The 27095-nt window shown below is 40.6% G+C and overlaps 1 protein-coding gene and 2 pseudogenes across 10 annotated transcripts; 1 reads left to right on the forward strand and 2 right to left on the reverse strand.

The window, feature by feature from the left end:
- The first annotated feature begins 245 nt into the window (after positions 1 to 245).
- Positions 246 to 27095, forward strand: LOC138918310 (disks large-associated protein 5-like). 10 transcript variants are annotated; one of them, XM_070239315.1, is made up of 13 exons: positions 246 to 879; positions 1180 to 1357; positions 4713 to 4794; positions 4877 to 5026; positions 6278 to 6355; positions 8040 to 8311; positions 9048 to 9163; positions 9584 to 9707; positions 12766 to 12923; positions 18121 to 18213; positions 23149 to 23365; positions 24750 to 24799; positions 26738 to 27095. In XM_070239315.1, the coding sequence occupies exons 8-13, from the start codon at positions 9665 to 9667 to the stop codon at positions 26780 to 26782; spliced, it is 606 nt and encodes a 201-aa protein (XP_070095416.1). In that variant the 5' UTR covers positions 246 to 879; positions 1180 to 1357; positions 4713 to 4794; positions 4877 to 5026; positions 6278 to 6355; positions 8040 to 8311; positions 9048 to 9163; positions 9584 to 9664; the 3' UTR covers positions 26783 to 27095. The 10 variants fall into 10 exon arrangements, with proteins under 10 accessions (XP_070095416.1, XP_070095417.1, XP_070095419.1 ...); XM_070239316.1 differs by lacking the exons at positions 4713 to 4794; positions 4877 to 5026; XM_070239313.1 differs by lacking the exons at positions 246 to 879; positions 1180 to 1357 and having other exon boundaries at positions 4427 to 4794.
- LOC138918309 (PWWP domain-containing protein 2A pseudogene) lies at positions 17832 to 22409 on the reverse strand (annotated as a pseudogene).
- On the reverse strand, positions 22086 to 22736 carry LOC138918584 (PWWP domain-containing protein 2A pseudogene; annotated as a pseudogene).

The following is a 27095-nucleotide window of genomic DNA, read 5'->3' on the forward strand; positions in this document are numbered from 1 at the left end:
CCTTTTTTAAGTAAATTTACTGAGTTGTGCAGTCATCTCCCTGGATTATTTTAAACCCTCACCCAGTGGGCAAACGCACTCTCATTCTTCAGAACCCTTCTCTGGTATTCACTCTTCTGACAAGCCTTTCCTGACCTCCCCAGACAGGTTTATACTGATTCTCAATTGTGCATTCTCATAGTCTTCAATCCATGCTAAACCAAATTGAAACTGTGCTCATCTCCCCCACGATACTGTGAGCCCTTCAGGGGCAGAAATTCTCTTATTCTTACTTCCTAAAAATGTCTGGTACATAGTAGCTGCTCATATTTTTTAAACAAGTTTAAATAAACATGAGAATACATAGTAGAAACCTGAGTTGAGAATCATAGGTGAGAGGTAAGGAATCTGACAACTAGCCTTAATCTCAAAGGAAAAATTGTGTTAGTTACCCCAAAACTTAATGGTTTAAAACAACAAGCATTTATTATTTCATACAGTTTTTGTGGGTCAGGAATTTGGGTGCTGCTCAGCCGGGTGGTTCTGCAGGTTGCAGTCAAGGTGTCATCCAGGGATGCCTCTGAAGCTTGACTGAGGCTGGAGGAGCTGTTTCCAAGATGACTCACTCACATGACTGGCAAGTGGATGCTGGCTTTTGGCAGGAGGCCTTAGTTCTTCATCGTGTGGCGTCTCCATAGGGCTGCTTGAGTCTCCTTAAGGCTCCACGTGGCCACTGACTTCCCCAGCGCAAGTGATCTGAGAGAGAGCAGGGCCAAGCTGCACTGTCTTTAATGATACAGTCTTGGAAGCCACACTCCATCATTCCCACACTTTTCTTGGTGACACAGCTCAGCCCTATTCTGTGTGGAGGGGACAACACAAGGGCGTGACTACCAGGAGGTGAGAATTGTTGGAGGTCAGCTTGGAGGTGGGTGATCATAGAAGTTAATTAATTTAAAAGTGAAGTAATGCATGCCTAGTACATGACAAGCTGTTAATATGTGAACAAGAGAAGGCAAAAGGAAGAGAAACTTTAAAAGAATAGGGGTTGAAATGACTTGTGTGGTTAGCGTGCTAAGGAATCAATACGAAGTTACTGAAAGTATTGCTTAGCAGCTGTTGAAGTTAGACAATGGCATATTAGACATTTGGATAACTTTTTATTTGAACATTTTATATGCTATTTTCCCCCCTGCTTAGGATCAGCGAAGTCTCTCTTCTAAGTGATCAACGAAGACAAATGCTCCGGAAATACCTAGAGGAAAAGCGACTAAAAAAATTAAGAGAGAAACCTCAGCGACAACCGTTTATAGTGGGTGTTTATTGACCCAATAAGCCTATTTTTCTTTCATCAATACCAGCACACCAACCAAAAAAGGTAAATTTAGTATCATAACTTGATATTCAGGAATAGTTCTTAACCAGACTTTTCTTTAAGAGATTATACTTGATCTTAGCCAAGAGGCCAAGAAGCGATTCTTTGAGAGTTTAAATGACTAAAATAACCCTTTCCCTGTAGTCCCTTTATTCACTTAGCTAGTTGGCAGGAGCCGGGAAGGACATACTAATAGTTCAGAAGATAAAGATCAGGTCTCTCGGTGCAGCCATAGGTAGGTTGACACGGGATAAAACTAGCAAAGCAGTCAGAGCCGGGCTGGACGGGGAAGGCCGGGTGAAGGATTTGGCGTCCATCCTGTCGGATGCGCAGAGTCAAGAGAGGCTTATACATGAGCTTGTACCATGATCAGATTAATAATTCAGGAAGATTACCCTTGCCTGGAAGATCGTAGTCTGGAAGGGGAAGAACTTATAGGTAGGAAGACTGTAGTGAGACTGTCGTGATAGAGTAGGTGAGACAGGATAAGGGGACTGGGGCAGTGGGCTTAAAGGAAGAAACAGGTGTGAGACATCTCAGGAGAGAAATTGACGGGGACCAAGCAGATGGTGAGGGGTGAAGGAAATTGAAGAGTCGGAGATAAGATGATTCTGAAGATAAATTAGTTTGAGCAACCATATAAATTGTGCTGCCGCTAAAAGAGGTGTGGAAGGCAGGAAAAGGAATATGCCTAAGTGGGTGCATATTGATAATGCTTTTTCTGCTTTTTTTAAAGCTCATTTGGGCCATCTGGATAACAGGCAGTTGGGAATAAAAATTTGAAAATCAGGACGGAGATCCATGCTGAGTGGTGGATTTAGGATATGATATTGGGAGTATGGATGGGGGTTTAAGCTCTAGGGCTAAATGAGACCACTCCAGTAAAGATATACACATTGTGAAAGAGTGAGGTCTAGAGAGCACCTTCAAGTGGGCAGAAGTCAGGTACCAGTGATAGGTCAGATTGGCAGGAGAGCTAAAACAGGACAGAAGCTGGAGGAGGGGTGATCTAAAGAAGAGAATGATCCATGAGTCAAGAGGGATGAAGTTTGAACACAGGCAGCTGGATTTGTAAATTAGGTAGTCACTGGTGATTTGCTCTTTTCAAGGTAGTCTCTTGTTGGCTGTGTATTCATTCCTGATTTAAATAAGAAGTGAATAACATAAAAGCTCAAGATATCGCCTGTTTTTGTTTGCTTCAGGAATGTCATTGATTTATTTGAGAGACCTTTGATTACTCTGCGTGTGACCTTAGGATAACATGGAAGTGACCAAAAGTAGTAGAATGTAGCTCAAGGTGGAAAGATACAGAAAAATATGGTGTGTATGTGTTCGAGGAGGGCGAGATTGTTTCTGTTTGGAGGAACATCAGAGAAGACCTCTTGGAAGGGGCTGAATTTAATCTGGCTTCTCAAGAGTATGTAAGGCACCAGTCATTGGTCTAAACTGTAAACAGCTATTTACAAAGTGTTATATGTAGGGGGGAAAAAGACACACATTGTTGTGTTAAATAACACGATTCACCAGTAGTTTTTTATTCTACTTAGACAATAGCCATCGCTGAATATTGTTTACTTTGTGCCTCGTTTCTTCAGCACTAGATCTTCCCTGAGATTTGGAGAAGCAAGTGGCTCCTAATCTAGAGGAGAAGTCTGGTTGTGCTTCTTCAGGAATTTTAGAGTTGATAAATATCTTATCACTTTTAATCAATCCTTCTCTTGCTGGATTTCTTCCTTGCTTTCTGATCAGGTCTCCATTTTCTTAAGGACAGAGGAGAAGTGCATAATCATTGGATTTGAAGGCAAACTGTCAAAGCTAAGAAAGTAAGCTGTGCAGTATCTTTTCATAAACAGGAGAGAAGAGATCTTAATACTCTAGTCTCTTCATCGACCCCTTCCAAATATTTCCAGTTCATCATATTAACAAGGATTCTAATACCTGGAAAACATAGTATGAAATTTCTCCTTTGTGCTCACTGAGAAATATGAGTACGTTTTGAGGCTTTTAAGCATAATTTAAATCAAACCAGAACCAGAAAAGAGAGTAATTTAAGTTAGCAAGTATCTTTTTGGCAAGTATCTTTTTGCCATAAATGAATAAGGGTTAGATGGCTATGGGTAAAATTTAACTTTAAAATGGAAACTTTATTTTGTAATGAGACATGGAAGTAAATTATGGCAGTTCCTTTTTTTAACTTTATCTTCTTTTGATTGTTTTAATGCTGTTCCATCTTGTATGGATTGCCAGGTCAAAGGCCAAAGCCCAAATGGAGCTGACTAGGGTGTAGTTGATAGGAGATAATTGTTACTAAAATGATGAATCATGCTCCTTTTCTCAGAGTAAGTAAATTCATTTTAAATCTATTATCAGCTTCAATCAGAGTGATTATTTTCCTAGAGTTAACAGTACCAAACTCCCTGTTATTGGTATGGTGACATAGAGCAGTTTTGGCTAGATGCTAAGTAAGTACTCACTTGAAATATTCATTGCCAAACATCCCTTATGAGATCTATACCAACTCTGTGTGTCACTCTGTTTGTTTACTGGGCTCTATTATGCATCCATGTCATTATAAAATGCAGATAGGGATATAAAGCACGTAGGGTGGGGGATAAACTTATGGGTCTTCAGAACACCATTATGAACGAAGTTAATAGGACGATTACTAAAATAAAGTGAAGTGGGCAAGGAGGTAAATAGCATGTCTCTTTATCAGGTGAGAAGGCTCTGTTTCATGTATTCAATAAATTGAGTCACTACCATGTTCCTCTAGTCTCTAGGATATAGTAATGAATAAAGCAACCTTCCCTGTTTTCATGGAGCTTACATCTGAGATAGGCAATGAAAAGAAAAATACATAGTATGTGATGGTCATTAGTATTATGCGGGAAATAAAAAAAAAAGAGAAGGCAGATGGGGAGTATTGAAGCTGGTACAGGGTGAGCTTCTGATGGGGCCTCGCTGAGACAGTGGCATTTTGAATGAAGTCTCCAAGGAAGTTGGAGAGTGCACTGTGGGAAGAGTTTTCTATCCAGGAGAAGATTTTTCCAGACAAAATTCAAAAGTTTTTAAGCGAAAACATGCTGGTATGTTTAAGGACTCTCAGAAGATTATAGTCAGCTATTTTGAATAGCTTAGGCTATTAGCATTTTCAAAATTCTAGGATTCTACAAAAAGCTTGTAAGGAAATCTATATAATGGAAAACTTTTTTCATCTCATCTTATTTGGGGTGGTGGATTTTTTGCTGGGTCCTTTACAATAGTCAGATTTCAGATGAGGGGTCAAAATACGGATTGAAAATGTGGTAATTTGATTCATTAAGCAATTAAATCACGTACCACCTAATCTTTTAAATAGATCATTAATAGGAGTGATGTTCAAGCAACATGATCTGGTCAAAGACAAACTTCTGAAAAGAAAGTGTCCAACGAGAAAAAAGGTAGGGGTGTTAGCAATTATTATAAGCTCTGATGTTGCCGCAACAATGCTTGAGTAATTGCCGAAAGCATTTAATTTCGTAGTTCCCGCAGCAGGGCAGCCTGCAATGCCCACGTGCGTGAGAACCACTCGGTCGATGACTCAAAGAGCGAAGCAGACCTCGGGGGCAGGCGCCGCCAGTGCAGCCTCCGCGGGAGCAGCCTCCGCTGCGCCGGCCACGCGAGCGGCGCGTGGTGAGAACTGTTCCTTCATCAGTGGCTGAAGTAGAATGCTGTGGTCCCTGAGGTTTTTCGTGTTCAGTTTTTAAAGTCATCGTGTACGTCTTTGAGGAGGCGAGGAGGAAACGGGAGATTCCAGGTCCCGAAGACAGGTTCAGTGCCCCACCATCCAGTTAGCACACAGTGGGCGCTCAAGCGGTGGAGTATGTGCATCGGTGGGCAGCGCCACAAAGTGAAGATTAATGGCCCCAGTAAATTACAGCCCATTTGTTTGGTGGAATACAGTGTACCGTTTAAGAACGATCCTGTGAAAGACACTTCATGACATGGTTCAGGATATATTAAGTGGGCAAAGAAAACAGGTCAAATTCTGAACAGTGTGATCACAATTCTAAAATATGTATGTGAATATGTGAACATAGGAAAAAACTGAAAAAGCATACCCTGAAGTGTCAGCAGTGATGATTTCTGAATAATGTCATCTTGAGTGATTTTTATTTGTTTATTTTTTGAGGAAGATTAGCCCTGAGCTAACATCTGCTGCTAATCCTCTTCTTTCTTGCTGAGGAAGAGTGGCTCAGAGCTAACATCCGTGCCCATCTTCCTCTGCTTTATATGTGGGACACCCGCCACAGCATGGTTTTGACAAGCAGTGGGTAGGTCCTCACCGGGATCTGAATGCCTGGGCTGCCAAAGCAGCAGTGTGAACTTACCTGCTGCGCAGCGGGGCCTGCCCCTCTGGGGTGATTTTTTTTTTGCATTGTTTTTATGCTTTTCTTTTCCTGATTTTCTATAATAAATATGCATTTGATAGTCAGAGGCAAAAGGTAAAATACATTAGCACCTTTTGTTTTGAAAACAGATATCCTATACTTGGCAGGAAGTTATATCTGTTTTTATCGTTTTTAAATAGGATATTTTAAAATGACTTTTAATCATAAAATCCTATAAGGCATAGATTCGTATTGTTGCCTTTTTGTCTTTCCCAAATTACCTAGGACGTTTTTATTTTTTTGAGGAGGATTGGCCTTGAGATAACATCTGTGCCCATCTTCCTCTAGTTTATATGTGGGACACCTGCCACAGCATGGCTTGATAAGCAGTGCAGAGGTCCATGCCCAGGATCTGAACCAGCAAACCCTGGGCCACCGAAGTGGAGTGTATGAACTCAGCTGCTATGCCACTGGACCGGCTCCTTACCTAGTACTTTTAATGCAGAATTTTCTATCTAGTCAAAATGGATCTGTTATGTCATTTTTATTTTAGATAATGAAACAGAAAGAAAAGTACCCAATCAAGGAAGGCGTGCCGAAAAGATCGAAGAAGAACCAGGCAAGGTAGAGTGTAAGTATCTGTTTATGTCTAGACATTTGGAAAATCTCATTGCGATTTTCATGAAGCTGAAATTAAGCTTACAGAACTGCTTCAAGAGGGTAACCTCCACGTGTGTGAAAACCTCTTGAAGCACAAGGAAGCATCAAGAGGGTTTACTGTTAGGGTTTATGAGGTGTCTCATCTTCAAAACCTTATAGGTAGAGAATGTGTAGTTTGGTTAACAGAAGAGAGAAAATAAAAACACAGCTGACGGAAACCTTTATGTGAGCATCGGCTAGGAGACGGGTGCAGTGGGTGAAATGCGTTGACTCTGGATTCAGCTAGGCCTGAGTTTGCCTATTGTCTCACTTCCAATTGGCTATATAATCTTGGGGAAGTTATGAGTTTGTTCTCCCAGCTGTAACATGTAATATCTACATAGAGTAGTTTCAAGAATTAAATCACCTGACGTTTCTGACAGCATCTAGCGTAGTGCCTGGTAGAGTCTTCAAAAAGAGCCACCATTTCAAGGACCCAGTCCCTTAATTTATAATCCATGCTACAATTCCTTAGCCTTAAAAAAAAAAAAAAGTTATGCCAAAGCGTAAGAAACCTGGCTAAATTCTTACCAAAAATCAGACATCGATCCTCCAAGGAAGGCAGTACAGGGTGATCTTCACAGGCGAGCAGCTGGACCTCACACTCCTCCCTCAAGGTTGGTTTTCTCCTTAAGGATTATCACTAGTGTCTACCTTTGCAGCCACACAGGCCTCAGGGACAGTGTTACCCTTAAACTCTCGTCCGAGTAGAAATACTCTGCTTTCAATTCATATCTCATTAAAACTCAGAGACGTAGAAACCTCTAAAAATTCTGTTGAAATGGGTGGGTTAAATTGGCAAAGGTGGTCGAAAGGTACAAACTCCCAGTTATAAAATAAGTAAGTAGAGAATGTAATGTACTGCATGGTGACTACAGTTAATAATGTTGTATATTTGAAAGTTGCTAAGAGTAGATCTTAAAAGTTCTCATCACAAGAAAACAAAATTCGTAACTGTGCATGGTGATGGATGTTAACTAAACTTACTGGGGTGATCACTGCACAATATACAAATATTGAATCATTATGTTGTATACCTGAAACTAATGTAATGTTGTATGCCAATTATATTGCAGTAAAAAAATACCAAATAACAAATTGACTTGAAAAAGAAAATACGCTTCACATTTTATATGGTTAATCTTACTGTGTCACATTGAAAAATGGTTTTGCTCATATGATGAAGTTATTTATAATAATCCAAAGTTATTAAAAAAAGGATTTTGTCCTTGACAATAGTAGTAATCCAATAAACATTGGATTTCTGATTCTCAAACCTTTGTAATTATCAACATAATTTAAGTAAAAAGATATGTATTTGTTAGGTGAGTGAATTTTTCCACCTTAGTTTTCACATATTTTAATTTTTGGTAATACCTAAAACCTATTATATAGTTTTTTTAATATGGATTGGTTCTCCCTCTTTCTGGACCATAGCAATGGTTTATGTAGCTGGTCTTCTGACTCCATGTAAACATTTAATTGTATTTGTTTTTGTTTCTTAAATTATGTACATGGGACATATCTCTTAACTTTCACATTTTCGGGCCTAAAACATTGGGGGAATATATCCCCAGAAGAGAGACTCTCACTCTGTTCTGTTTATTCACATCCAGGTCGTTTCTTTTAAAGTTGATAGTGAAGTAAATACTTTGGAATCACAAATCAGTGTGACAAACGGAAGGGATACAGATGGAGTCTTATCAAAAGTGGAAACGTTACGTAAGACAAATCCTGCAAAAATGAAAGGGAGGCCATCCTTCGCACCAGTAGATTTTCTGTTTCGGCCGCCAGATGGTCTGAAGAGTTGTGACGTAACACCTAGGACTCCAACAAGTACCGCTACTTTGACAGCCAGTTACAGCTGCATCTCTTTAAAAACAGAAGTGTAAGAATGAGATGTTATTAATGAATTCCTTGCTGAGATGCATGACGAATGCCTTTCTTAGATTTGGCCTGTGCTTTTTAAGTCATTTAGTTAGTAAACTATGTTCATTATAAATCGTGAAAATTTGACCTTTCCAAAAAATTTTTCAGAAGGCTACAATAATGTATTTGACAGGTTTGATATTTTCTGTGCATTATTATTTTCATGATTCAATTTGGTTTTTTTTTGCTTTTAAGAAGTGACTTAATTGTAACACTTAGAAATAAATTTTTAGAAAGAAGAAATTGCTATACTGTAGTTCAGACATGGTTTGGATTTTTTTGTTTGTCTTTTTTTTACTGAGTATTACTTTATAAAAGCTATCTCAAAAGACAAAATGATTAACCTGTAAAGTGGGGAGAAAAAATCAGTTTGAATCTTTAAAAGAAATGGCAAGGTTGCTTTCCAAAGGCCGGCTGGCGGCAGATTGACTGGGAACTGCTCTGCGGCATCTGAGACTCCTAAGTGTGTATGTCCAGTTGAGAGGTCTTCGCATCTGTGGATCTCATCGCAGGGAGCAGAGACGGGCCTTCCCACTGGAGGTGTTTACGGTTTTCCCCTCCAGATTAGACAAGTTTTAAAAAACAAACATATTTCTATTTTATCCCATGTTTTTAAAAAACAACATAATTTTGAAATCCTTCAATGAGATATATGGGGTTCATGTTTCATGAAGTGTATTTTTGCTCTTGTTTAGTGATGAGGCTCCAGAAGTAACAAAAGAAATGTTGGCACGCAAAAGTAAAACTTCAGTACATTAAGATTCCGATGAATTACGACGTCCTTTGAGTTCTCTGACAGTTGAGAGCACAGGTATGGTATTTTCATGAATTTTTTACTTGTTTCTCTGGGTTATGATTTATCAGAGATCATTTCGAGCCCTTTTCACCATATGTCTCACCATGTAGCTCAGGGTGTGATCTCAGGGTCAGAAGAAACGGAAAAGCATGGGGAGGGCTATCTGGAGACAGAGCTGGAATGAGGACTACAGACTGAGAGGGGGACCGAAATGTAAATTTGAAGAGATGAAGAACGTTGAGCGACACTGTAAAAGGAGATCTGATGAATGAAATCATTGAAGCAGAAATAAAATTTTATTTAAATTTTAAATTTATTTAAAAATTTCAATTTCAATGTTGAAAAAATTGAAGGATTTAAGGAATTTGTCTTGTGGGGGATGTCATAGGAGTTGCTGCTTTGAAATGTATATGTAATGTTTTCTTTAATCTATAGATCGTGTCTTAAATAAAAATGAAACTACTACTGAAAATTTACATTGCTTTCCAATAAAAGAAGTCCCAACACTTGAAATAGATGAGGATCAGACATCTCAGCAGCGACATGTGCTGCATTTCAGGTCTGTGCATTTGTTCCCAGTGTAAGCATTTTGTATTAATGTCTAGACATTTAAAACCAAAATTAAACTATTTGAACCTTAATATAATACGTAGATGAATTAGGAGGAAACTGACATTGAGTGATTTTTATTTATCTTTTAAATTAAATTTTTTTCAATGGCTAGTACATTCTTGTGGTTCCTAACTTAAAAGATAAAAAGAGGTACAAGTGAGAAACCCTTTTTCCAACTGTGCTCCCAACCCTACAGTTCGAACCTTCCACAGAGGCAAGTGTTACTCATTTCTTGTGAATTTTTCCAGAGATACATAATGCATATGTAGATAAACATTTTTTAAATGTAAGCAGAAGTATACTATTCTCTTTTCATTTAATGTTAAATGGAGGAGATATTCCATTTTAGTACCTTAAGAACTTTCTCATGCTGTTTTTTTGTGTGTTTTAATGGCCGCATAGTATCCAATTGTATGGATACACCACGATTTACTTAGTAGGCCCCTATTCTGGTTGTTTCCATTGAGTTCAGTCTGGTAGTATTACTGTCAAGCCTGCAAAGAACAAGCTTGGATGCTTTTCAATCCTCTCCTGTGCAAATAAATAAAGACCTCAATTTACATTCCCTCAGCAAAATATGGGAGTTCCTATTTTATCATACCTTTTCTTTTTCTCAAACAAAGAAACTAAGTTAATGTTTATTTTGTAAAAGAAGGATAGAGGGAGATGATTGGAGGCTCCTTGGCCCACTAAATCATGAAATAGGATTATGTTTCTCCAACTATGAAGACTGAAAATTAGAGTTCCTGTTTGGGAACCTAAATGCCATGTCACCTAAATGCCTTGGTCACAGATCAGAGGACTGCATCTGGAGAAAGGCCCCAACACTCCACATCACACAGGAAATGATGACATACTATGTCCTTTAGTGCATGTAGCAAGAAAATTCTCACACCTTTTCCAATGCAGTCCTAACCACTTCTTTGGTCTTTGACAATCAAATAGAGGAGAAATATTACCTTCCTATAGTTTTAATACTCATTTGTTCTATCCTGAATGAGTATATTTCAGAGCCACTTCAGTTGTTTGTAGAACATAAGGTTTTATGATTGTAAGGGATTTTAAAGATGAGCTAGTCCACTGTGTTGTTGGACTGAGACATTGAGATAATAAACAATTTACCCAACTAAATAATGTCGGATCTAAGCCAAGTCTCCTCTCTCATTAATTAAGTTCTCATTAGATATAAACAGCTAAATTTTTCTTCTAAGAAAAAAACTATCCTCAGTTTCTCCTGCTAAGATGCTTTTTATAAAGAGACAGATTCAATTTATCTTGGGCCGGGGTTTCTCGCCTGGCACTACTGACACTCAGATTGGATAATTGTTGTTGTGGGGCCGTCCTCTGCATCGCAGGATGTTGTGTAACATCCCAGACCAGTAGCACTCCTCTGGTTTGTGACAAAGGTGCTCTAGACACTGCCAGATGTCCCCTGGGGGGCAAAATTGACCCGTGTTGAGAACTACTGCGCTTGGACAAGCAAAACCTACTGATTAGAATCTGTGAGGCCCTAACACTGTAATTCCAGACTTACAGGGTTTAGCTTCAACTTACTCTGGGGAGTTGGGTTGGTCTTAGTTCCATGGGCAATACCAGAACCAAAGACAGAACTCAGGCATGTCTGGTTCTTTCTGTTTCATCTGTGATAAATAAGAACAGAAAGAACTAGAAATATTAGCTTGGAGAGTGGCTCTTGGCGTTAACCATCCACATAAGTTTTAGGTGTAGAAAGATGGACATATATAGGATATCAACTTGTATTTATGGATTTTAATATATCACAGTTCATAAAATAAGCATCAGCTCTGGAAAATTACTATTGTACAAGTGTCATATTGCTAATACTTAGATATTAGTTTGAGAAACATTTGTAAAACTGAAACATATGTCATAATTTTAGAAAGATTCTCCAATATGAAAGAGAGGAATTAATACTGACCGACTGCCTTGAGTGGGAAAGGAAGCTTGAAGCATATATTCCAAATAAAGGGGAGGGAACATTTATGTTTTTTGTCTTAGCTTTGTTTATTTTATTTTATTTATGTATGTATTTAGGAAGATCGGCCCTGAGCTAACATCTGTTGCCAGTCTTCCTCCTTTTTTTCCCTCTCCCCAAAGCCCCGACATATAGCTGTATATACTAGTTGTAGGTCATTCTAGTTCTTCTGTGTGGGATGCCACCACAGCATGGCCTGATGAGCGGTGTGTAGGTCCGTGTCCAGGATCTGAACCAGCGAACCCTGGGCCGCTCAAGGTGAGTGCATGGACCCAACCACTTGGCCACCAGGCTGGCTCCGCATTGTTTATTTTAATATGTTTACATTTACCTGAAACAAAAATCTAGTGTTGCTGAACTTTATAGTTTTGTTATTCAAAATAGCAAGAATTTTCATATCTCAACATATGTTCACTAGTATCTCTGTGCTAAAATGGTAGATGACTTATAAGGTGTAAGTAATTAGAATGTTAGCCATCATTCCTGGGAGTTAAACGTTTGCCTATTTTATTATTAGATTTTTTTTTATGACTTTTTGAGTGACATCTATATGTAGTATTGTTTAATTATGCAAAATATTTTCTGAATGAAAATGACCTAAATAAATATGGAACAAATTTTCTGATATTTCCTTAATCTTATTTGGAGAAGCTTTTTAGAAAAAATCACTTGTGTGCCGTGTGAAGTCCTTAGATGCTGATGTACAGTGAGCTGTTTGAGGTTGAATTCTTGTAAAATACAAGGTGAGCAGAATGCTGTTTACTATGTAGCAACATATATGAGAATGAATATGGCTACGTTTTAGTGGGAACAGCAGCAGACAGTTAATGCTCAGTATTTGTATGACAAAGTTTTGTAGTCGATGTTTTTTTGTTTTGCTTTAAGGTAAGAGTTTGATTCTGGAAGCCCCAGGATATTTGGGGTGAGGTCGTCCTATCAGCTGGCTGACTTGCGATCAAGGTCCTGTTTTGTTCTCTCGCTTTTGAAAATCTCATCTTTCCCTTAGCAGAAGATCTCATTCCCCTCGCAGCTGGTCAAAAAAGGCTCCTTAAGGCAGAAATATTCAAACAGTTTGAAGAACTGGTGGACAACTTGGAATACAAACAAAGCGAAAAGGATACCACCTGTGCAGACCTGGATGGATTCTGGGACATGGCCAGCTTTCAGGTTTGTGGTCAGGATTTGGAATGGATTAACTTTCGAGTAGCATGTTTTTGGAAGTGAGGCAACAGTAGTAAAATGGGAGTAGTAGAGGCTGCTTAGGTATCTGTAGTATTAAATGAGATATTAGTCCCTTTACAAACTGTAAAGCACTGTCTAAATTTTATGGCTGCTGTCCCCTCCTCCCGCATACTGTCAGGATAATTTCTATCAGGGTTGGAAATTGAGATTCTATTCAGCTGTTGCCTAGTCTGTGATTATTCCACATGTGAGAAAATGAGGACGAGTCTTCAGTAGCTGGGTCCATCCAGCAGTTATTGTCCCTGCTGTGTGCCAGGCATTGGACGAGGAGCTGACAAATAAGGCACATTCTCTACCCCAGAGGAGTTTATAGTTTTATCAGAGTCAGACATAGCACGTCATTCCAATCTGGTGTAGAAAGTGCTGATAGAGGCAGTTACTAGGAAGATCAGTGAAGGTTGGGAGGAGATGACACTTTCTGGCTTTTTGAGCTTATTTTAGAAATAAGCATATAAAATACTATTTCAAGAACCAGTGGCCAAGAACTGTGAGACATTTGCAGACAGCCTGAAACCTGGAAGAAGGGGCCGCAGCAGCACAGGAAGGAAGCTGTCTGGATGAGGCCGTGGGCTGATCCAGGAGAAGGAACTTTAAAAGCAAGTGTTAATATGCTCAAAGAGACCAGGCATTTTTTCTGCCAAATAAGAACAGCTATGAAAAAAAGAACATTCAGAGAACGACAACAAGAGCTCTTTGAAGTTAAAAACTATAAGAGCACAAATGTAAGATTCACTAGAAAGATGGAATATGAAGCTGAGATCTCCCATAAATTAGAGCAAAAAGAGAGAGAAAATAGGAGAGACTAGATAAGAATATTAAGGGGACCAGTCTAGGAAGTATAATATCCAAATAATAGGAATTCCAGAAAAAGAGAACAGAAAAAATAGCGGAGAGGAAATGATCAATGAAATAGTTTGACATTTTTCGAGAAGTGGAGGACCTGAATTCCAGATTGAAGGAGCCCATTGAGTGCCTAGCACTGTGAGTCAGAGTAGACGCACACCAATGCACAATGAAATATAATTGTACAACTCTTGGGGTGAGGAGAGACATCTAGAAACTTCCAGAGAGCAAAACAAGTTTCATCCAAAGGGTCAAAAATCAGAATAGCCCTAGATTTCTCAACATCGACATCGAAAGCTGGGAGAACAATGGCCTCAAACTTCTCAGGGAAAAGAGCACTCAGCCTGGCGTTGTATACCCAGCCAGTCACGCTTGAGGGTAGAAAGGCATGCTTCAGACACACACAGTCTGAAACTTTACCTCCCATGCACCCTTTCTCAGGAAATTGAAAACGGCCCTCACAAAAATGAGGGAGTAAGCCAAGAAAGGGGAAGGAGCTGGGACAGATCCCCAAAAAGTCTAAGGGAATTGTGGCTGAGGTGAGTAAAGAGGGTGGGCAGCGGGCTTAGGAAGCAGCCGTTCAGTTCAGACTGGAGCAGGAGGCTGGGGCTCGGCAAGATGCTGTCTCTGAGGCTGAATGGAATAGAATACCCGATTGGTTCGCTTTTCTAGTTGTATTAAGAGGGGATTTATACACACTGTGCCGAGTTTAGAGGCAAATTGATGATAGATACATTAAAAAACTAAGCAAACAAAAAGCAAAGCAATGATGAAGTCTAGAGAAAAATGTGAAGAAACACAATATCCTGGTAATTATATGGCCCAGAAGTGAATAGTGTTTATGGAGTCAGAATAATGTCAGCATTACTTTATGACCAGTTGACATAATAATGAGTTGGTTCACTAGCATCCTTCAATGGTGACCAAATAATTTTGTCTTTCTTAGTATCATAATTATTTTATGGATTTAAAAGTATTTGTGTTGGCATCGTTTACAGTCATTATCCTTAGTGATGCTCATTTCCCAGCTTTGGCCAGTGGGAGCCTCTTCAAATTGGCTCCTGGGGCTTTTATTTATTTTGAAGAGCTGTACTGAGAATAAATAATCTACGTATTATAAAATGTGCCCATTCTAAGTGTAAAAGTCAATGATGTTTAGTAAATTTACAGAGTTGTGCAACCATCGCTGCAATCCAAACTTAGAACATTTTCATCACCACAGAAAGATGCCTCTTGCCTGTTTTCAGTCAGTTCCCACTGCCACTCCCAGTCCCAAGCAACCACGAGTCTCCTTACTGTCTCTGTAGATTTGCCTTTTCTGAACGTTTCATTCTCAGTAGAATCACCCAATATGTGGTCTTTTGTATGTGGCTTCTTTCCCTCGGCGTGGTGTCTCTGTGGTTCCTCCGTGTTGCAGGGCGTGCCTGTACTTTGTTCCTTTCATGGCTGAGTAGCAGTTCATGGAGACATCACTCTTTATTCTCCAGTTGATGGACATATAGGCTGTTTCCACTATTTCACAATTACGAATAATCTATGAATATTCACTTACAAATCTTCATATGGGCATGTTTTCTTTCACTTGGGAAGATATGGCTGGATCATGTAGTAGATTTGTGTTTAACTTTTTAAGAAACTGCCAAACTGCTTTCCAAAGTGATTACACCCTTTCATGTGCCCAACAGGGGTGTGTGAGAGCTCCTGTTGCTCCACATCCTCACCAGTGCTTGCTCCTGTCTCTCTCAGTAGAGCCATCCTGTGGGGTTTGAACTATCTTATTGTAGATTTGATTCATGTTTCCCTAATGAGTAATGATGATCAGCATCTTTTCATGTGCTTATTAGACATTCATATGTCTTCTTCGGTGAAATATCTATTCAAATCTTTTTGCCCATTTTTAATTGGGTTTGTCTTTTTATTATTGAGTTGTAAGTGTTCTTTGTATATTCTGGATACAAGTCCTTTATCAGAAATATTTGCAAATATTTCCTCCCAGTGTGTGGCTTGTTCTTTAGTTTTCTTAGTGGTATCTTTTGAAATGCAGATGTTTTTAATTTTGATGAAGTTCAGTTTATCAATTTTTTTTAATGTTGTGATTTTGGCATTATTTCCAAGAACTCTTTTTGCCTAACCATAGGTCACAAAGATTTTATCTTATATTTTCTTCTGAAAGTTTTATCTCTTTCACTTAGGTCTGTGCCCATTTGGAATTCATTTTTTTAAAAAATTAAGTTGTGATCAATTAATTTTGCTAGGAAAGGTTTGCCCTGAGCAAACCTGTTGCCAGTCTTCCTCTCTTTTTTTTTCTCCTCCCCAAAGCCCCGGTACATAATTGTATATTCTAGTTGTAAGACCTACTAGTTCTTCTGTGTGAGCTGCCACCACAGCATGGCTACTACTAGGCAAGTGGTGTGGTTCCACACCTGGGAACCGAACCTGAGCTGCCAAAGCAGAGCATACCGAACTTTGACCAGGGCTGGCTCTGGAGTTCATTTTTGTGTATGGTGTAGGAAAGAGGCCAAATTCATGTTTTTTCTTGCAGATATCCACTTTTCCCAGTACTGTTTGTTGAAAAAAACTATCCTTTCCTCATTGAATTGCATTGGCACTTTTGTTAAAAATCAATTAGTCATAAGTGTAATCCTGAGTCTTTTTGACATTTAACTTTTTAGAGAGAGGGAGATTGAGAGTACCTATTTGTATAAATGCATAGTACGGAGACTCAAAGCATATTTACCCAACTGTTGACAGTGGTTACCACTTGGAGGAGATTGGAAATACCAGAAGGATGGGGATCATATATTCCCATCCTCCTAGTATGTATATTATTTGAATCCTTTAAAATGAGATTGTGTCAGGGTAAGCCTAGTGGTATAGTGGTTAAATTTGGCACACTCCACTTCATTGGCCCAGGGTTTGCGGGTTCTGATTCCAGGCATGGACCTACACCATTCATCAAGCCATGCTGTGGCGGTGACCCACATACAAAATAGAGGAAGATTGGGACAGATGTTAGCTCAGGGCTAGGCTTCCTCAAGCAAAAAAGAAGAGGATTGGTAACACATGTTAGGTCAGAGCCGATCTTCCTCACCAAAAAAATAAAAATAAAATGAGATTGCATCAAGAGAAAGAGAAGGCAAGCTACAGACTGGGGGAAAATTCTGCAAAAGACCTATCTGATAAAGGACTGTTTTCTAAAATATACAAAGAACTCTTAAAACTCAACAATGATGAAACAAACAACCTGATTAAAAAAATGGGCAAAAGGGGGCTGGCCCAGTGGCCAAGTGGTTAAGTTTGCGCACTCCACTGCAGGCATCCCAGTGTTTCGTTGGTTCGAGTCCTGGGCGTGGACATGGAACTGCTCATCAAACCATGCTGAGGCGGCATCCCACACACCCCTACTAGAAGGACCCACAACGAAGAATATGCAACTATGTACCAGGGGACTTTGGGGAGAAAAAGGAAAAAAATAAAATCTTTAAAAAAAAATGGGCAAAAGACCTGAACAGACACTTGATCAAAGAAGACAGATGAATGGCAAGTAAGTGTATGAAAAGATAAGATGCTCAACATCATATGCCCTTAGAGAATTGCCAGTTAAAAGTACGATGAGACACCAGTACACACTTATTAGAGTGGCAAAGATCCAAACCGCTGACAGCACCGGATGCTGGTGAGGATGTGGAGCAACAGGAGTGCTCATTCATCGCTGATGGGGGTGCAAAATGGAGCAGCCACTTTGGAAGACAGTTTGGCAGTTTCTTACAAAACTAAACAGAGTCTTACCATATGATGCTGCAGTCACGCTCCTTGGTGTTTACCCAAATGAGCTGAAAACCTGTGTCCACACAAACATGTGCACACAAAAGTTTATAGCGGCTTTGTTCATAATTGCCAAGACTTGGAAGCAACGAATATGCTCCTCAGTAGGAGAAGGGATAAATAAACTGTAAAAAAAAACAACAAGAACAACAAAAGGGAGAGAGATTGTGTTCACACTGTATAATTTAGGATATCTCTCCTACCATTTTAGTCATCAAAATAATTTAGGAGAGTTATTCACATATGACATCCTTTATGTAGATTTTTGAGGTTTATAACATAAAATAACAATGAGCAATTTTACCATAAGAAGTGATTTGAATACTAAATTGAAAATGACAGTCTAAATTTATGTCACCAGTCCCAGTCGTCAATTTTTGGGAAACTTTTGTTCATTAGTTTGTGAATTTAATATGGTTAGCATTAATCTGATAAACTTGTGCTTTATTAACAGATACAGGATCTGCGCCACAAATTCAACAGTCTCACCATACTTGAGGAGTGTGGATGGGAGAAAGCCTGCAGTACGAGCAAAGATGTGTTTCAGGTAAATTTGTGGATTTCTAATATAGACTCTTTTACTTTAATGAATTTAAGCTTTAGAAACATTTAGCTTCAGGTTTTTCATCATTTCACAAAACGTGTCATCTATTACTTACAATGTCCTGATTGTCTTCAAAGAGTGAGGAAAGGTCAACACAAAATTCAGGATGTTCATTTCTTGGGTGGGGATGTGGAGGCTGAGATTGGATTTGGTCCCCCTGAGAGCTTCTGAGTTGCTAAGCAGTGGTATGTACCAGTGTGTTTTATTCTTTAGACTGTACCTAACCATTGTTTTGTAGTAATAATAACAGTAGTAAATAATTTATATAATGCTTAGTATGTGCCAACTATGCTTCCCAGGCCCTCACACACATTGACTCAGTTAATCCTCACAACAGTCCTGTGAGGTGGGTGCCGTTATCCTCGGGTGGGGAATCTGAGGCCAGGAAGACTCGAGCACGTGCTCAGGGTGGAGCTGGGTTTCTCACTCCAGAACCCATGTTCTTAACCCACAGGCTATGCCATCTCTGCTTTCTATACTCTTGTGCATGATGTATTTCAAAATGAAGGAACTTTTTAAGGAGAAAAGAGGAACAATGACTCTTAGACTCTCTCTCTTCTTCCCAAATTTTATCATGGAAAAGTTCCTATTTTCTCTGTAAAATTGGCTTTGTTGACATGATAGATTCCATTCTTATCTATTTGTAGTAATTTTTTTCCTAAAATATTTTAACTCCAAGCTTTTGGTTCAGATTGCTACTTCTCAAGCCACCTTGGAGCCCTGTCACTTTTTCTTTTAGATTTTAGAAAAACACCTCTGGTTGTAAAATCAGGTTTCTAAACTGGTACTTTATTATGCTGTGTAATCTAAATAAAAACTCTGTTTTGAATTCTGTCTTAGGAGTTTAAGATGTTAGAGTATTAAAGGATTATTGTAGGATTCTTTTACTAATGAAGTCTCCTTATTTTACTAATGAAGTAATGTCTTAGTAAGACATTGGTAATGTCTTACTAATGACAAAGGCCCTGAGGACAGTGACGAGATTGATTGAATGAATTTCAAGTCTATTAAGCAGGAAGGATGCTGGGACATTTGGACCTCCTGTGGGCATTTTTTATCCGGTGCTTAGTCCTGGGAACATAACACCACCAGCGACGCAGACAATGGCTGTGTCAAGATAGCATTATATCAGAGCCTTGTAATTCTGCCCCTTACCACCAGTGTTTCTCTCCTACTTTATTTTTTTTTTTTTTGGATTTAGTTGATTTTATTTACAGCTTGTTTTTTTACATTTCAGAGCATTACACAATTTCATTTTCTCATTTTCTGACCTGCAAACAGATACCTTAAATGAAAATATTTTTTAAAAATTATCAAATTAGGTACATCCAAAATGCAACAATTACACATATGACAATTAATTCATAAAGTGTAATTTACTAGGATGTATCCTAGGAATTTAGGAACAGCCAGTCAGGAAATCTGACCAAATTCAGCAATCAACTATTTACATATCCAAAGACAAAGCTATCTAAACTCCCAACCCAGAAGTTTGAAAGTTTTTGTTAAATAACCATTGGACGGAAGAGAGAGAGTGATGATTCAAACCTAGCCAGCTGTGACAGACTCAGTCTCAAATACTGGGCTAGGTACCCAGTCTGCAACAGAATAATAGCAAGCATCTCAGTTTTTCAGACACCTATGCGCCATTCTTGCACCATTATGCACATAGAAAGGCTAAGTGTTCGTTAATTAAAAAGCAAGTAGTCATTAAATATCCACACTATTCCCCCTAGCTCACCAGCCTTACTGCAATCCGAATATGCAACCTGTGTCACATAGTGACAGGCTATATCATATATATATATGTGTATATACACACACACATATGTACGTGTCCGCATATATATACACACATACACACAGTACTAGGTACAAATGGCAATTAACAGTCCCTGCAAAAGATTCATTTTCAGTTGAGGCTATGGCTCCTCTGCCTTGGGATGGTTTTAGACGTCAAAACTCAAAAATACTGCTAAACTCTCACTTCCTTAAGACAAAATTTGATTGCTTCTTCAGTTTAAGCTTCTCAGTCTAAAAATGGCTATAAGGTAAGTATAAAAAAAAGCAGCCAGCTGAGTGCAATTTCTCTCTCCAATTTGGCCAGGCTATTTCATAGAAGTTACTCCTAACTAAATTAGGAGATCTGTGGTGCCTTCCAATGGTTCTTGCCTACCTTCCTGTCCATGTTCACGTTTCAAACGGTGTCAACAGAGCCCGCACTTCAGGGGTCAGCTGCTTGGCAGCCTTAGCTGCCTCTGTGATAGCCTTGCGATACAGGCTCTTTCTCTTCTTATTAAAGCATGACTGGAAGTTTTCTAAAAAGGGGGAGAGTTGCGAAAGAGCAAGGAAAGATGTTGTTGGAGACCCAAACCATGAAATACGGGCCTCCTGTCGAACTAAAAGGCCGTTATCTTTCCAGCTCACAGTTATAGTAAGAATACGGGCTGGCCACCAAGGGAAGCCATATATCTTGGCCCAAACAATGTCCCCTACACATATGATCCTGCCATCTGGTGTGACGCATTTAGAGACGTTTTTGGAAAAGACTTTCATTTTCAAGGAATTACTGAGCTTTTTCTCTTCCTTTGAAGAGGAGGAAGTGGAGGAGGTGGAAGGTGCATGCATACTGCCTGGAGGAAAATCAAAGCTTTCAGAAGAACTACACTCAGAGTTGGAGGATTTCAGCTCATCCGTGCTATCAATGCTACACACTGACGCACCGGAAGAGTCAGATTTCTTTTGATTTAGGGTCATGTAAACAGAGATATTGCTTTTGCTGCCCTCTTTGCCCAGTGTCTGTGGTTCCTCCTACTCACCAGGCACAAGCACTTCGTTTGTGTCCTGAACCGCACAGCTGGCCTCTTCAGGGCCGTCTGAGGGGCTCTGATTTTCTGAAGGGGCCTCACCTGCTGAGCGGGTAGAGGTGCAGCGAGCCTGGGGCTTGGGTGCCATCTTGCCACTCTGCATTTTCTCAAGTCCTGTCTTCAGAGAGGAGTCATTTTCTTCATTCCTGTACCTTTGTAAATTTAAACGAACCCGAGGTGGAAGGGAACCTGAGCTAGGCTTCTGATAGCGGCGTGTGAAAGGGACTTTTGAATGTGCATTTTTGGACGTAGAGGTTTCACTTTGCTTCTTTTGTGCCTTTTCTTTGGCAATTTTCAACACTTCTCGAGCTTTTGCATGATCCATGTTCTTACTCTGGAGCACTTTTCTGGTACTTAACTGAGCTTCTGATGTGTTGGCCTGAGCAGAAGCTTTGACTACTCTGCCTCTGCTGTGAGCAATATTTGAAACCTGAACCACAGCGTTTCTTTTCTGGCTTTCATTTTGGTTTTTCCCATCCACTTTATGGTCAGTTTTCAGTGTTTTGTTCACAGTAGTTACGCTTTCATTTCTCCGTTTTTTATCTTCGTATTTAGAAGAGTCACTTGCACTACTGCCTTTTCTAATTTCCTTTTTTTCAGCAACAACACTGTTTTTACATTTGTCACACAGGACTTGCCGGGGCCGTAGTTTAATAGCATTCATTATTGAAGTAGGTTCTTCCCTGTACATCTTTCGTTTGGGTCGCTTAATTTTCCACGGAGGTGGCTGAGGTATTGATTGGTTATATGTGTCCCTGATAAACAAAGGGGGAGGATAAGGTGCTCCTTCGTGGAAGAGAGGAGGTGGTTTGGAAGTCCACAGGCTTTCAGCCAAGCTCGGCTGGGGAGGCGGGACAGGAGGGGGATCCCCAGGAACAGCACCATTCGCTTCACGCTGGACTTCTGTCCCTTCTTGGAATGTGTTACTTTGAAGCTGCATAGCTTCGGGTTTATCCTTCTATTCCCTTTTGGGAAATACTGTCACAAGGGTCCCACGGGGCCCAAACCATCGGAGTGTGTGCTGCTACAGGAAACAGAATGGAGAGCCGTGAAAGGGAGTCTCTGCACTTCCTATCTTTTGGACAGATCCGTGAGGACCCCGGAGAAGAGCTTCTCCCCGAGGCGGAACGACACGACGCGCGTCCTCAATGACGGGGTGCAGCGTGACCCGCACCTCCGAGCGGGGATGAGTTGCGACAGCGCGGAGTCCCGCCCGCCGGCGGCACGAGCGCGGGGCTGCGGGCTGGGGCCGCGGCGGCTCCGGGCGCTCCTCGGGGGCCGGGGGCTCTCGGGCGGCGGGCAGGGGAAGGCGAGGGTCGGCCCTTCCTGAGCGCGGCTGCCGCGGCTCCAGCACCCGGCGGGCGGGCGGCTTCTCCTCGGCCTCCAGCCCCGGCCCCGCCGCCTCCGGGCTGCGGGCGAGCTCCCCCGGCGGCGGCGGCGGCTCGGCCTGAGGAGAGGACTGCTGGCCGTCGGCCTCGCCGTCAGGCACCGAGGCTTCAGTGGCCGTGACCGGGAGGGGGTCCGTGCCGGCCTCGCTGCGGGGATGGGCTCCATCTCCGGCTCAGTCTCCCCGGGGGACGCTGCAGGCGCTGCCGCCATTTCTTCCTGGCTTCTCCCTCCTCCTGGTCCTCTCCTACTTTACTTTATAGGCCACTGTTAAGATTACTGAACAGGTAAAATCAAACTAATCTTTTATCTGTACTTTGAAACCATTCCCTCAGACCTCTTATTCATTGACCTCTCCTCCCATCAGTTAGCCTCGTTCTCTAGTTTCCATCAGTTTTTAGACATGTTGAGGGGTCTTGTCTTTGTTTACATTAAATGACAACAGCCTAGACTAACTCCTTGAGGGCAGGAACTTTGTCCTTTACCTTTGACCCCCAGCACGTTTAGCACATACTAGGAACTTGATAAGTATAAGACGGATGTGTGAAATATTTCAGGTATGCTTTATTTTTCTTATAAGATGGTAACGAGTTGCTTTAGTAAATGTCATAATTTCTCTTTGTAGGACAAATTTGTTTCAGGTATAGCGAGTGAACCAAAACAGGATGGTGCTGGGATCCCAGACGGGGGTCGCCTCGCTGCTGTGAAGAAGGCAGTGAGAGAGAGGATGCAGCCGGGAGAGCGTGCTGAGGCCGTGGGCTCTGCGGTGCCGAAGGAAGTTGATCATATAATGTTTGACGCTGGATCTTTTAGAATCGAAAGTCCCGTTAAATCGTTCTCAGGTTAGTTTTTCTGCTGAGACTGCTTAAGAAAAGTATTTGGGTTGGATGGGAGCTTGTACAGCAGGTGAAAAAATTTTCACAGGAAGTGATATAAGCTGTCTGTGATTTCTGGAAAATAGACCACATCCTCACCCCCAAACACTTGCAGATTTCATTTGATGGATGGGATTAGATTACTTGAAGTGACAAATCTCCTGAAGTTGCTTTTCTGTGTTTGCTAAGTGACTTCACTTCTGTTATTAGCCCCTAACCCCACGGTCCTGGGAGAAAGGTCACAGGTCCCAAGAGGGAAGGGAGATGATGAGGAGTGAGGTGATTTCCTTCAGGTTGGTGCCAGGCTGGATGAGAATTTCAGATGCAAAGGAAGCTTAGGCACCAAACCATCACACTTCTCTGGCTGTGCTTAAAAATGATGCTTATGGAAGTTGGGTTTGGTTTTATTTTCATTTGTATCAAAACTTTTGCCCAGAACTTTTGAAACAGTAAATGTGCTAATTTCAAAATATTCCAAGGAAATCAGCTGAGGTAGACCCCGGTTGTGGTAGACCTATTAAAAATCAACAACAGGGGCTGGGCCTTCCTGGTGGCATAGTGGCTGGGCTTGTGCACTACGCTTCGGTGGCCCAGGGTTTGCAGGTTTGAAACCTGGGCACGGACCTACACACTGTTCATCAAGCCATGCTGCAGTGGTATCCCATATACAAAATGGAGGAAGATTGCCACAGATGTTGGCTCAGCAGCCATCTTCCTCACCAAAAAAAAAAAAAAAAAAATCAACAGCAGATACTAATCCATGTTGGATATAAGTAGCATTTTACATTAGACCAAACTATTTGGGATCCTTCATTGTTTGTGAAGACTCAGAATTAGAGAAATTCCCTGAAGTTTTATTAGTTCTCCTCCTTTTCAACACACATCGTCAAACCTTTCTTCCAAATGACCAATTTTTCTTCCCTAATGCCTACTCCTACCTACTTTGTTGTGATTGTCATGCATTAGGAAAGGGCTCTTGCGTTTCTGTTATAATATAGCGTGTGATAGTTCTGCCTCCTCTCTTCTGCTGCTCTGTGGTGCTCTTCTGGCTGGTGCCTAACGCAAAATAAACATCACCTTGGCCGGACATTTCATGTTCCCCAGCTGGGTTCTTCATTGAGATTCTTTTGGGCACCTTTAATGTTACAAGCATGAGATTTGCTTGGAGAAGTCCCTTTTTATGCTGAAATAAAGGATGAGAATTTTGAAAAACTGTTACAGCATAAGATGACCTATATTTTTGTCTTAGCATTTGATATATGGAACTTCTCATATCTTTCAAAGCTTTGTCCATTTCTAATAACCCTTGACTGTGAGAATATTTAAAAAGTTAAAAATTCTTTTTTTTCAGCAGTATTTGATAATAAAAATCTCATGACTGAATGCCATCTTCTTGATTCAGTAAGTTTTCCAACTTAATCTGAAAAGTTCTTTTATATTCTAGACTTGTTTTATAAAATGAATAATACTCAGTTTTTAATTGAAATGCAGTTTAAAATTTACATCTTATTTTTTTACTCTGAAATCCATTTGTTATTCATTTTTATCAAAATGGGAACAAAATTTCGTGTTTACATACTTTAAAATATAGTTTGTTTTAGTATTAAGCTCTGAAGGTGTATTTCCTTATGTGACTTATGTGTCAAATGTGCTGTGACAAGTCGGTTGAGTACATGAATATCTAACATGTGGCCCGGGTTATGCAGGTGTTTCTAAGTGATGCAGGAAAGTGTAAGGCAAGGTTTCCACCCATCTGAAGCATGCGCTTGGGGACACGATGTCTAGCCTAGCTTCAGGTGTCATTGGTTGTTTTCGTTCTAATTTGCTTAGATTACTCTAATTATGTTCTATTTTATTTGGAAGCCCCCAGCCTTTACTTTTGGTGACTTCTTGCCTCTAACTCCAGCTCCAGCATCAGCCCTCTGGGCAGCCTTCCCGTGGACGCTCTCGTCTCTCCCGTGTTGCCTCATGTCCAGGCACAGGGGCACACGTTTAATCTCTTATGAGGAGAGGGATGTGAATGTGTTATGTTCCTAAAGCATGTTGTAACTTCAGGGCTCCATTTCCCTGATCCACCCTGGGCCTGTCTCAGGCAGAGCGTCTGCCTCGTGTTCAGGGCCACTGGCATGGGCACGATGCAGCAGTGCTCTCTTGCCCACTGAGTGTTTGCTGCCCTGGTTTTCTGCCCTTCCACGTGGTTGTAGTTCAGCGATCTGGGGTAGACCTGTGCCAGGTCATATTAATGTGTAGCCCGGCTGAAACTCTGGTGTACAGCCTTACCTTGAAATTTTCCAGGGCAATTGCTAAAATGGCTCAGGGAATGGCCTTGGTTTGTTGATCTTTGATTTCAGAATGTAAACAATTCATTATGGCAAGTGTGGCATCAAACAGCAGCAGCTGTTGTTAACCTCATGAAGCCTGGCCAATGCTTGGCTTCCTGAAGCCACCAGTTCCTTCAGGACCTCTGTTATCTTGGCTTTCATTGGCTCTCAAAGATGCCTTCTTGGTGTTCAGGCTTCTGGGTGGCCTGGTGTCTCCGGGGCAGAAGGAAGTGTGTTACTGTAACCCACACTCTGGTCCTTCTTGGTTCCAGCTGCCTTTAATCGCAGGCTGAGACCAGAGGGTCAGGCATTTCGGCATAAGGCCCATTTATAGAAACTTGACTTCATCTTGTTCCTAGATCTGAACTCAGAATGGTAGGTTCTGATAATATATGATCTTATAAGTAAATCTGGAAGCTAATGAATCACAATATTCTGTTTTTCATATATTAGTAATATGATTACAAGTACTTCACAGTTATCTATACATTATCTTGCTGATAAATCTTAGTACCTTATAATTTACTCTCCTTGTGAATTCTTTTCTACTTCTGTATGTATTAGAATTTTGATTTTTTGATATGTTTTTTGTTGGTCCCCCTGTGCCTTTCACACCCAAATTATGACTTGCTCCATGGCATCACTTGAGCCTGAACTGGGGCTGGAGGGCGAACAGAGCAAAGGATCCCACAGGATCCGACTAGTAAAAGGCATATTAAGTGCGGCTCTATGGGTTAGGATTTGTGGACTCTACATAAGTGGCTTAAGATGTGGCCTCAGTTTTATTCATTCTGCATGTGCTGCTGAGTCCATTTACATGTTAATCACCCTTTCAATGAAAAAAGCTATAGTTTTGACATTATATCTGCTAGAAAGTAGCATAATCATTATGTTAATAATTTTATTAGGTACAAAAATGTTATGTTATTAATTAATCCACTATTAACTTGCAATGTTGCAGACTAAGTTGGTGAAACTTGAATGTTACTTTAGTGACTTCTCTGACTTTGTTCTCTAGCCACGCCCGGGGTGCAGTGATCCCTTCACGCAGGTGGAGAAGTGACAGGACCATGCCAGGCACGCTTCCTTTGGTGGGGGCTTAATTGCCTTTTCACCTCGAACGCCTCCTAATGTAAATCAACCAGAAGAACTATGAATTAGAAAAAGCAAAACATTGTTTTCATAATCTCCATGCTGCAGTGTATTCTTTGAATACTGAAAAGTTAAAGAATATGGCTTCATGTTCATGTATATAGTGTTATGTAATGTCTTAATTGTTAATATTTACTATCATGTGTTTTAGATATGACATTGTTTTTCAGGGGAAGTGGGGATATTTTTTACTTTATGCAGAATAAAAAATGCACTGTGCCTAG

Source organism: Equus caballus, chromosome 17 (genome assembly GCF_041296265.1).
Source record: "Equus caballus isolate H_3958 breed thoroughbred chromosome 17, TB-T2T, whole genome shotgun sequence".
In the NCBI taxonomy this organism is placed as follows: domain Eukaryota; kingdom Metazoa; phylum Chordata; class Mammalia; order Perissodactyla; family Equidae; genus Equus; species Equus caballus.

Coding starts and splice junctions, on each gene's coding strand:
- LOC138918310 (XM_070239315.1), top strand. CDS start 9,665: ATGAGGATCAGACATCTCAGCAGCGACATGTGCTGCATTTCAG. Junction 9,708..12,765: donor CGACATGTGCTGCATTTCAG/GTCTGTGCATTT, acceptor TTCCCTTAGCAG/AAGATCTCATTCCCCTCGCA. Junction 18,214..23,148: donor CGAGCAAAGATGTGTTTCAG/GTAAATTTGTGG, acceptor TTCTCTTTGTAG/GACAAATTTGTTTCAGGTAT.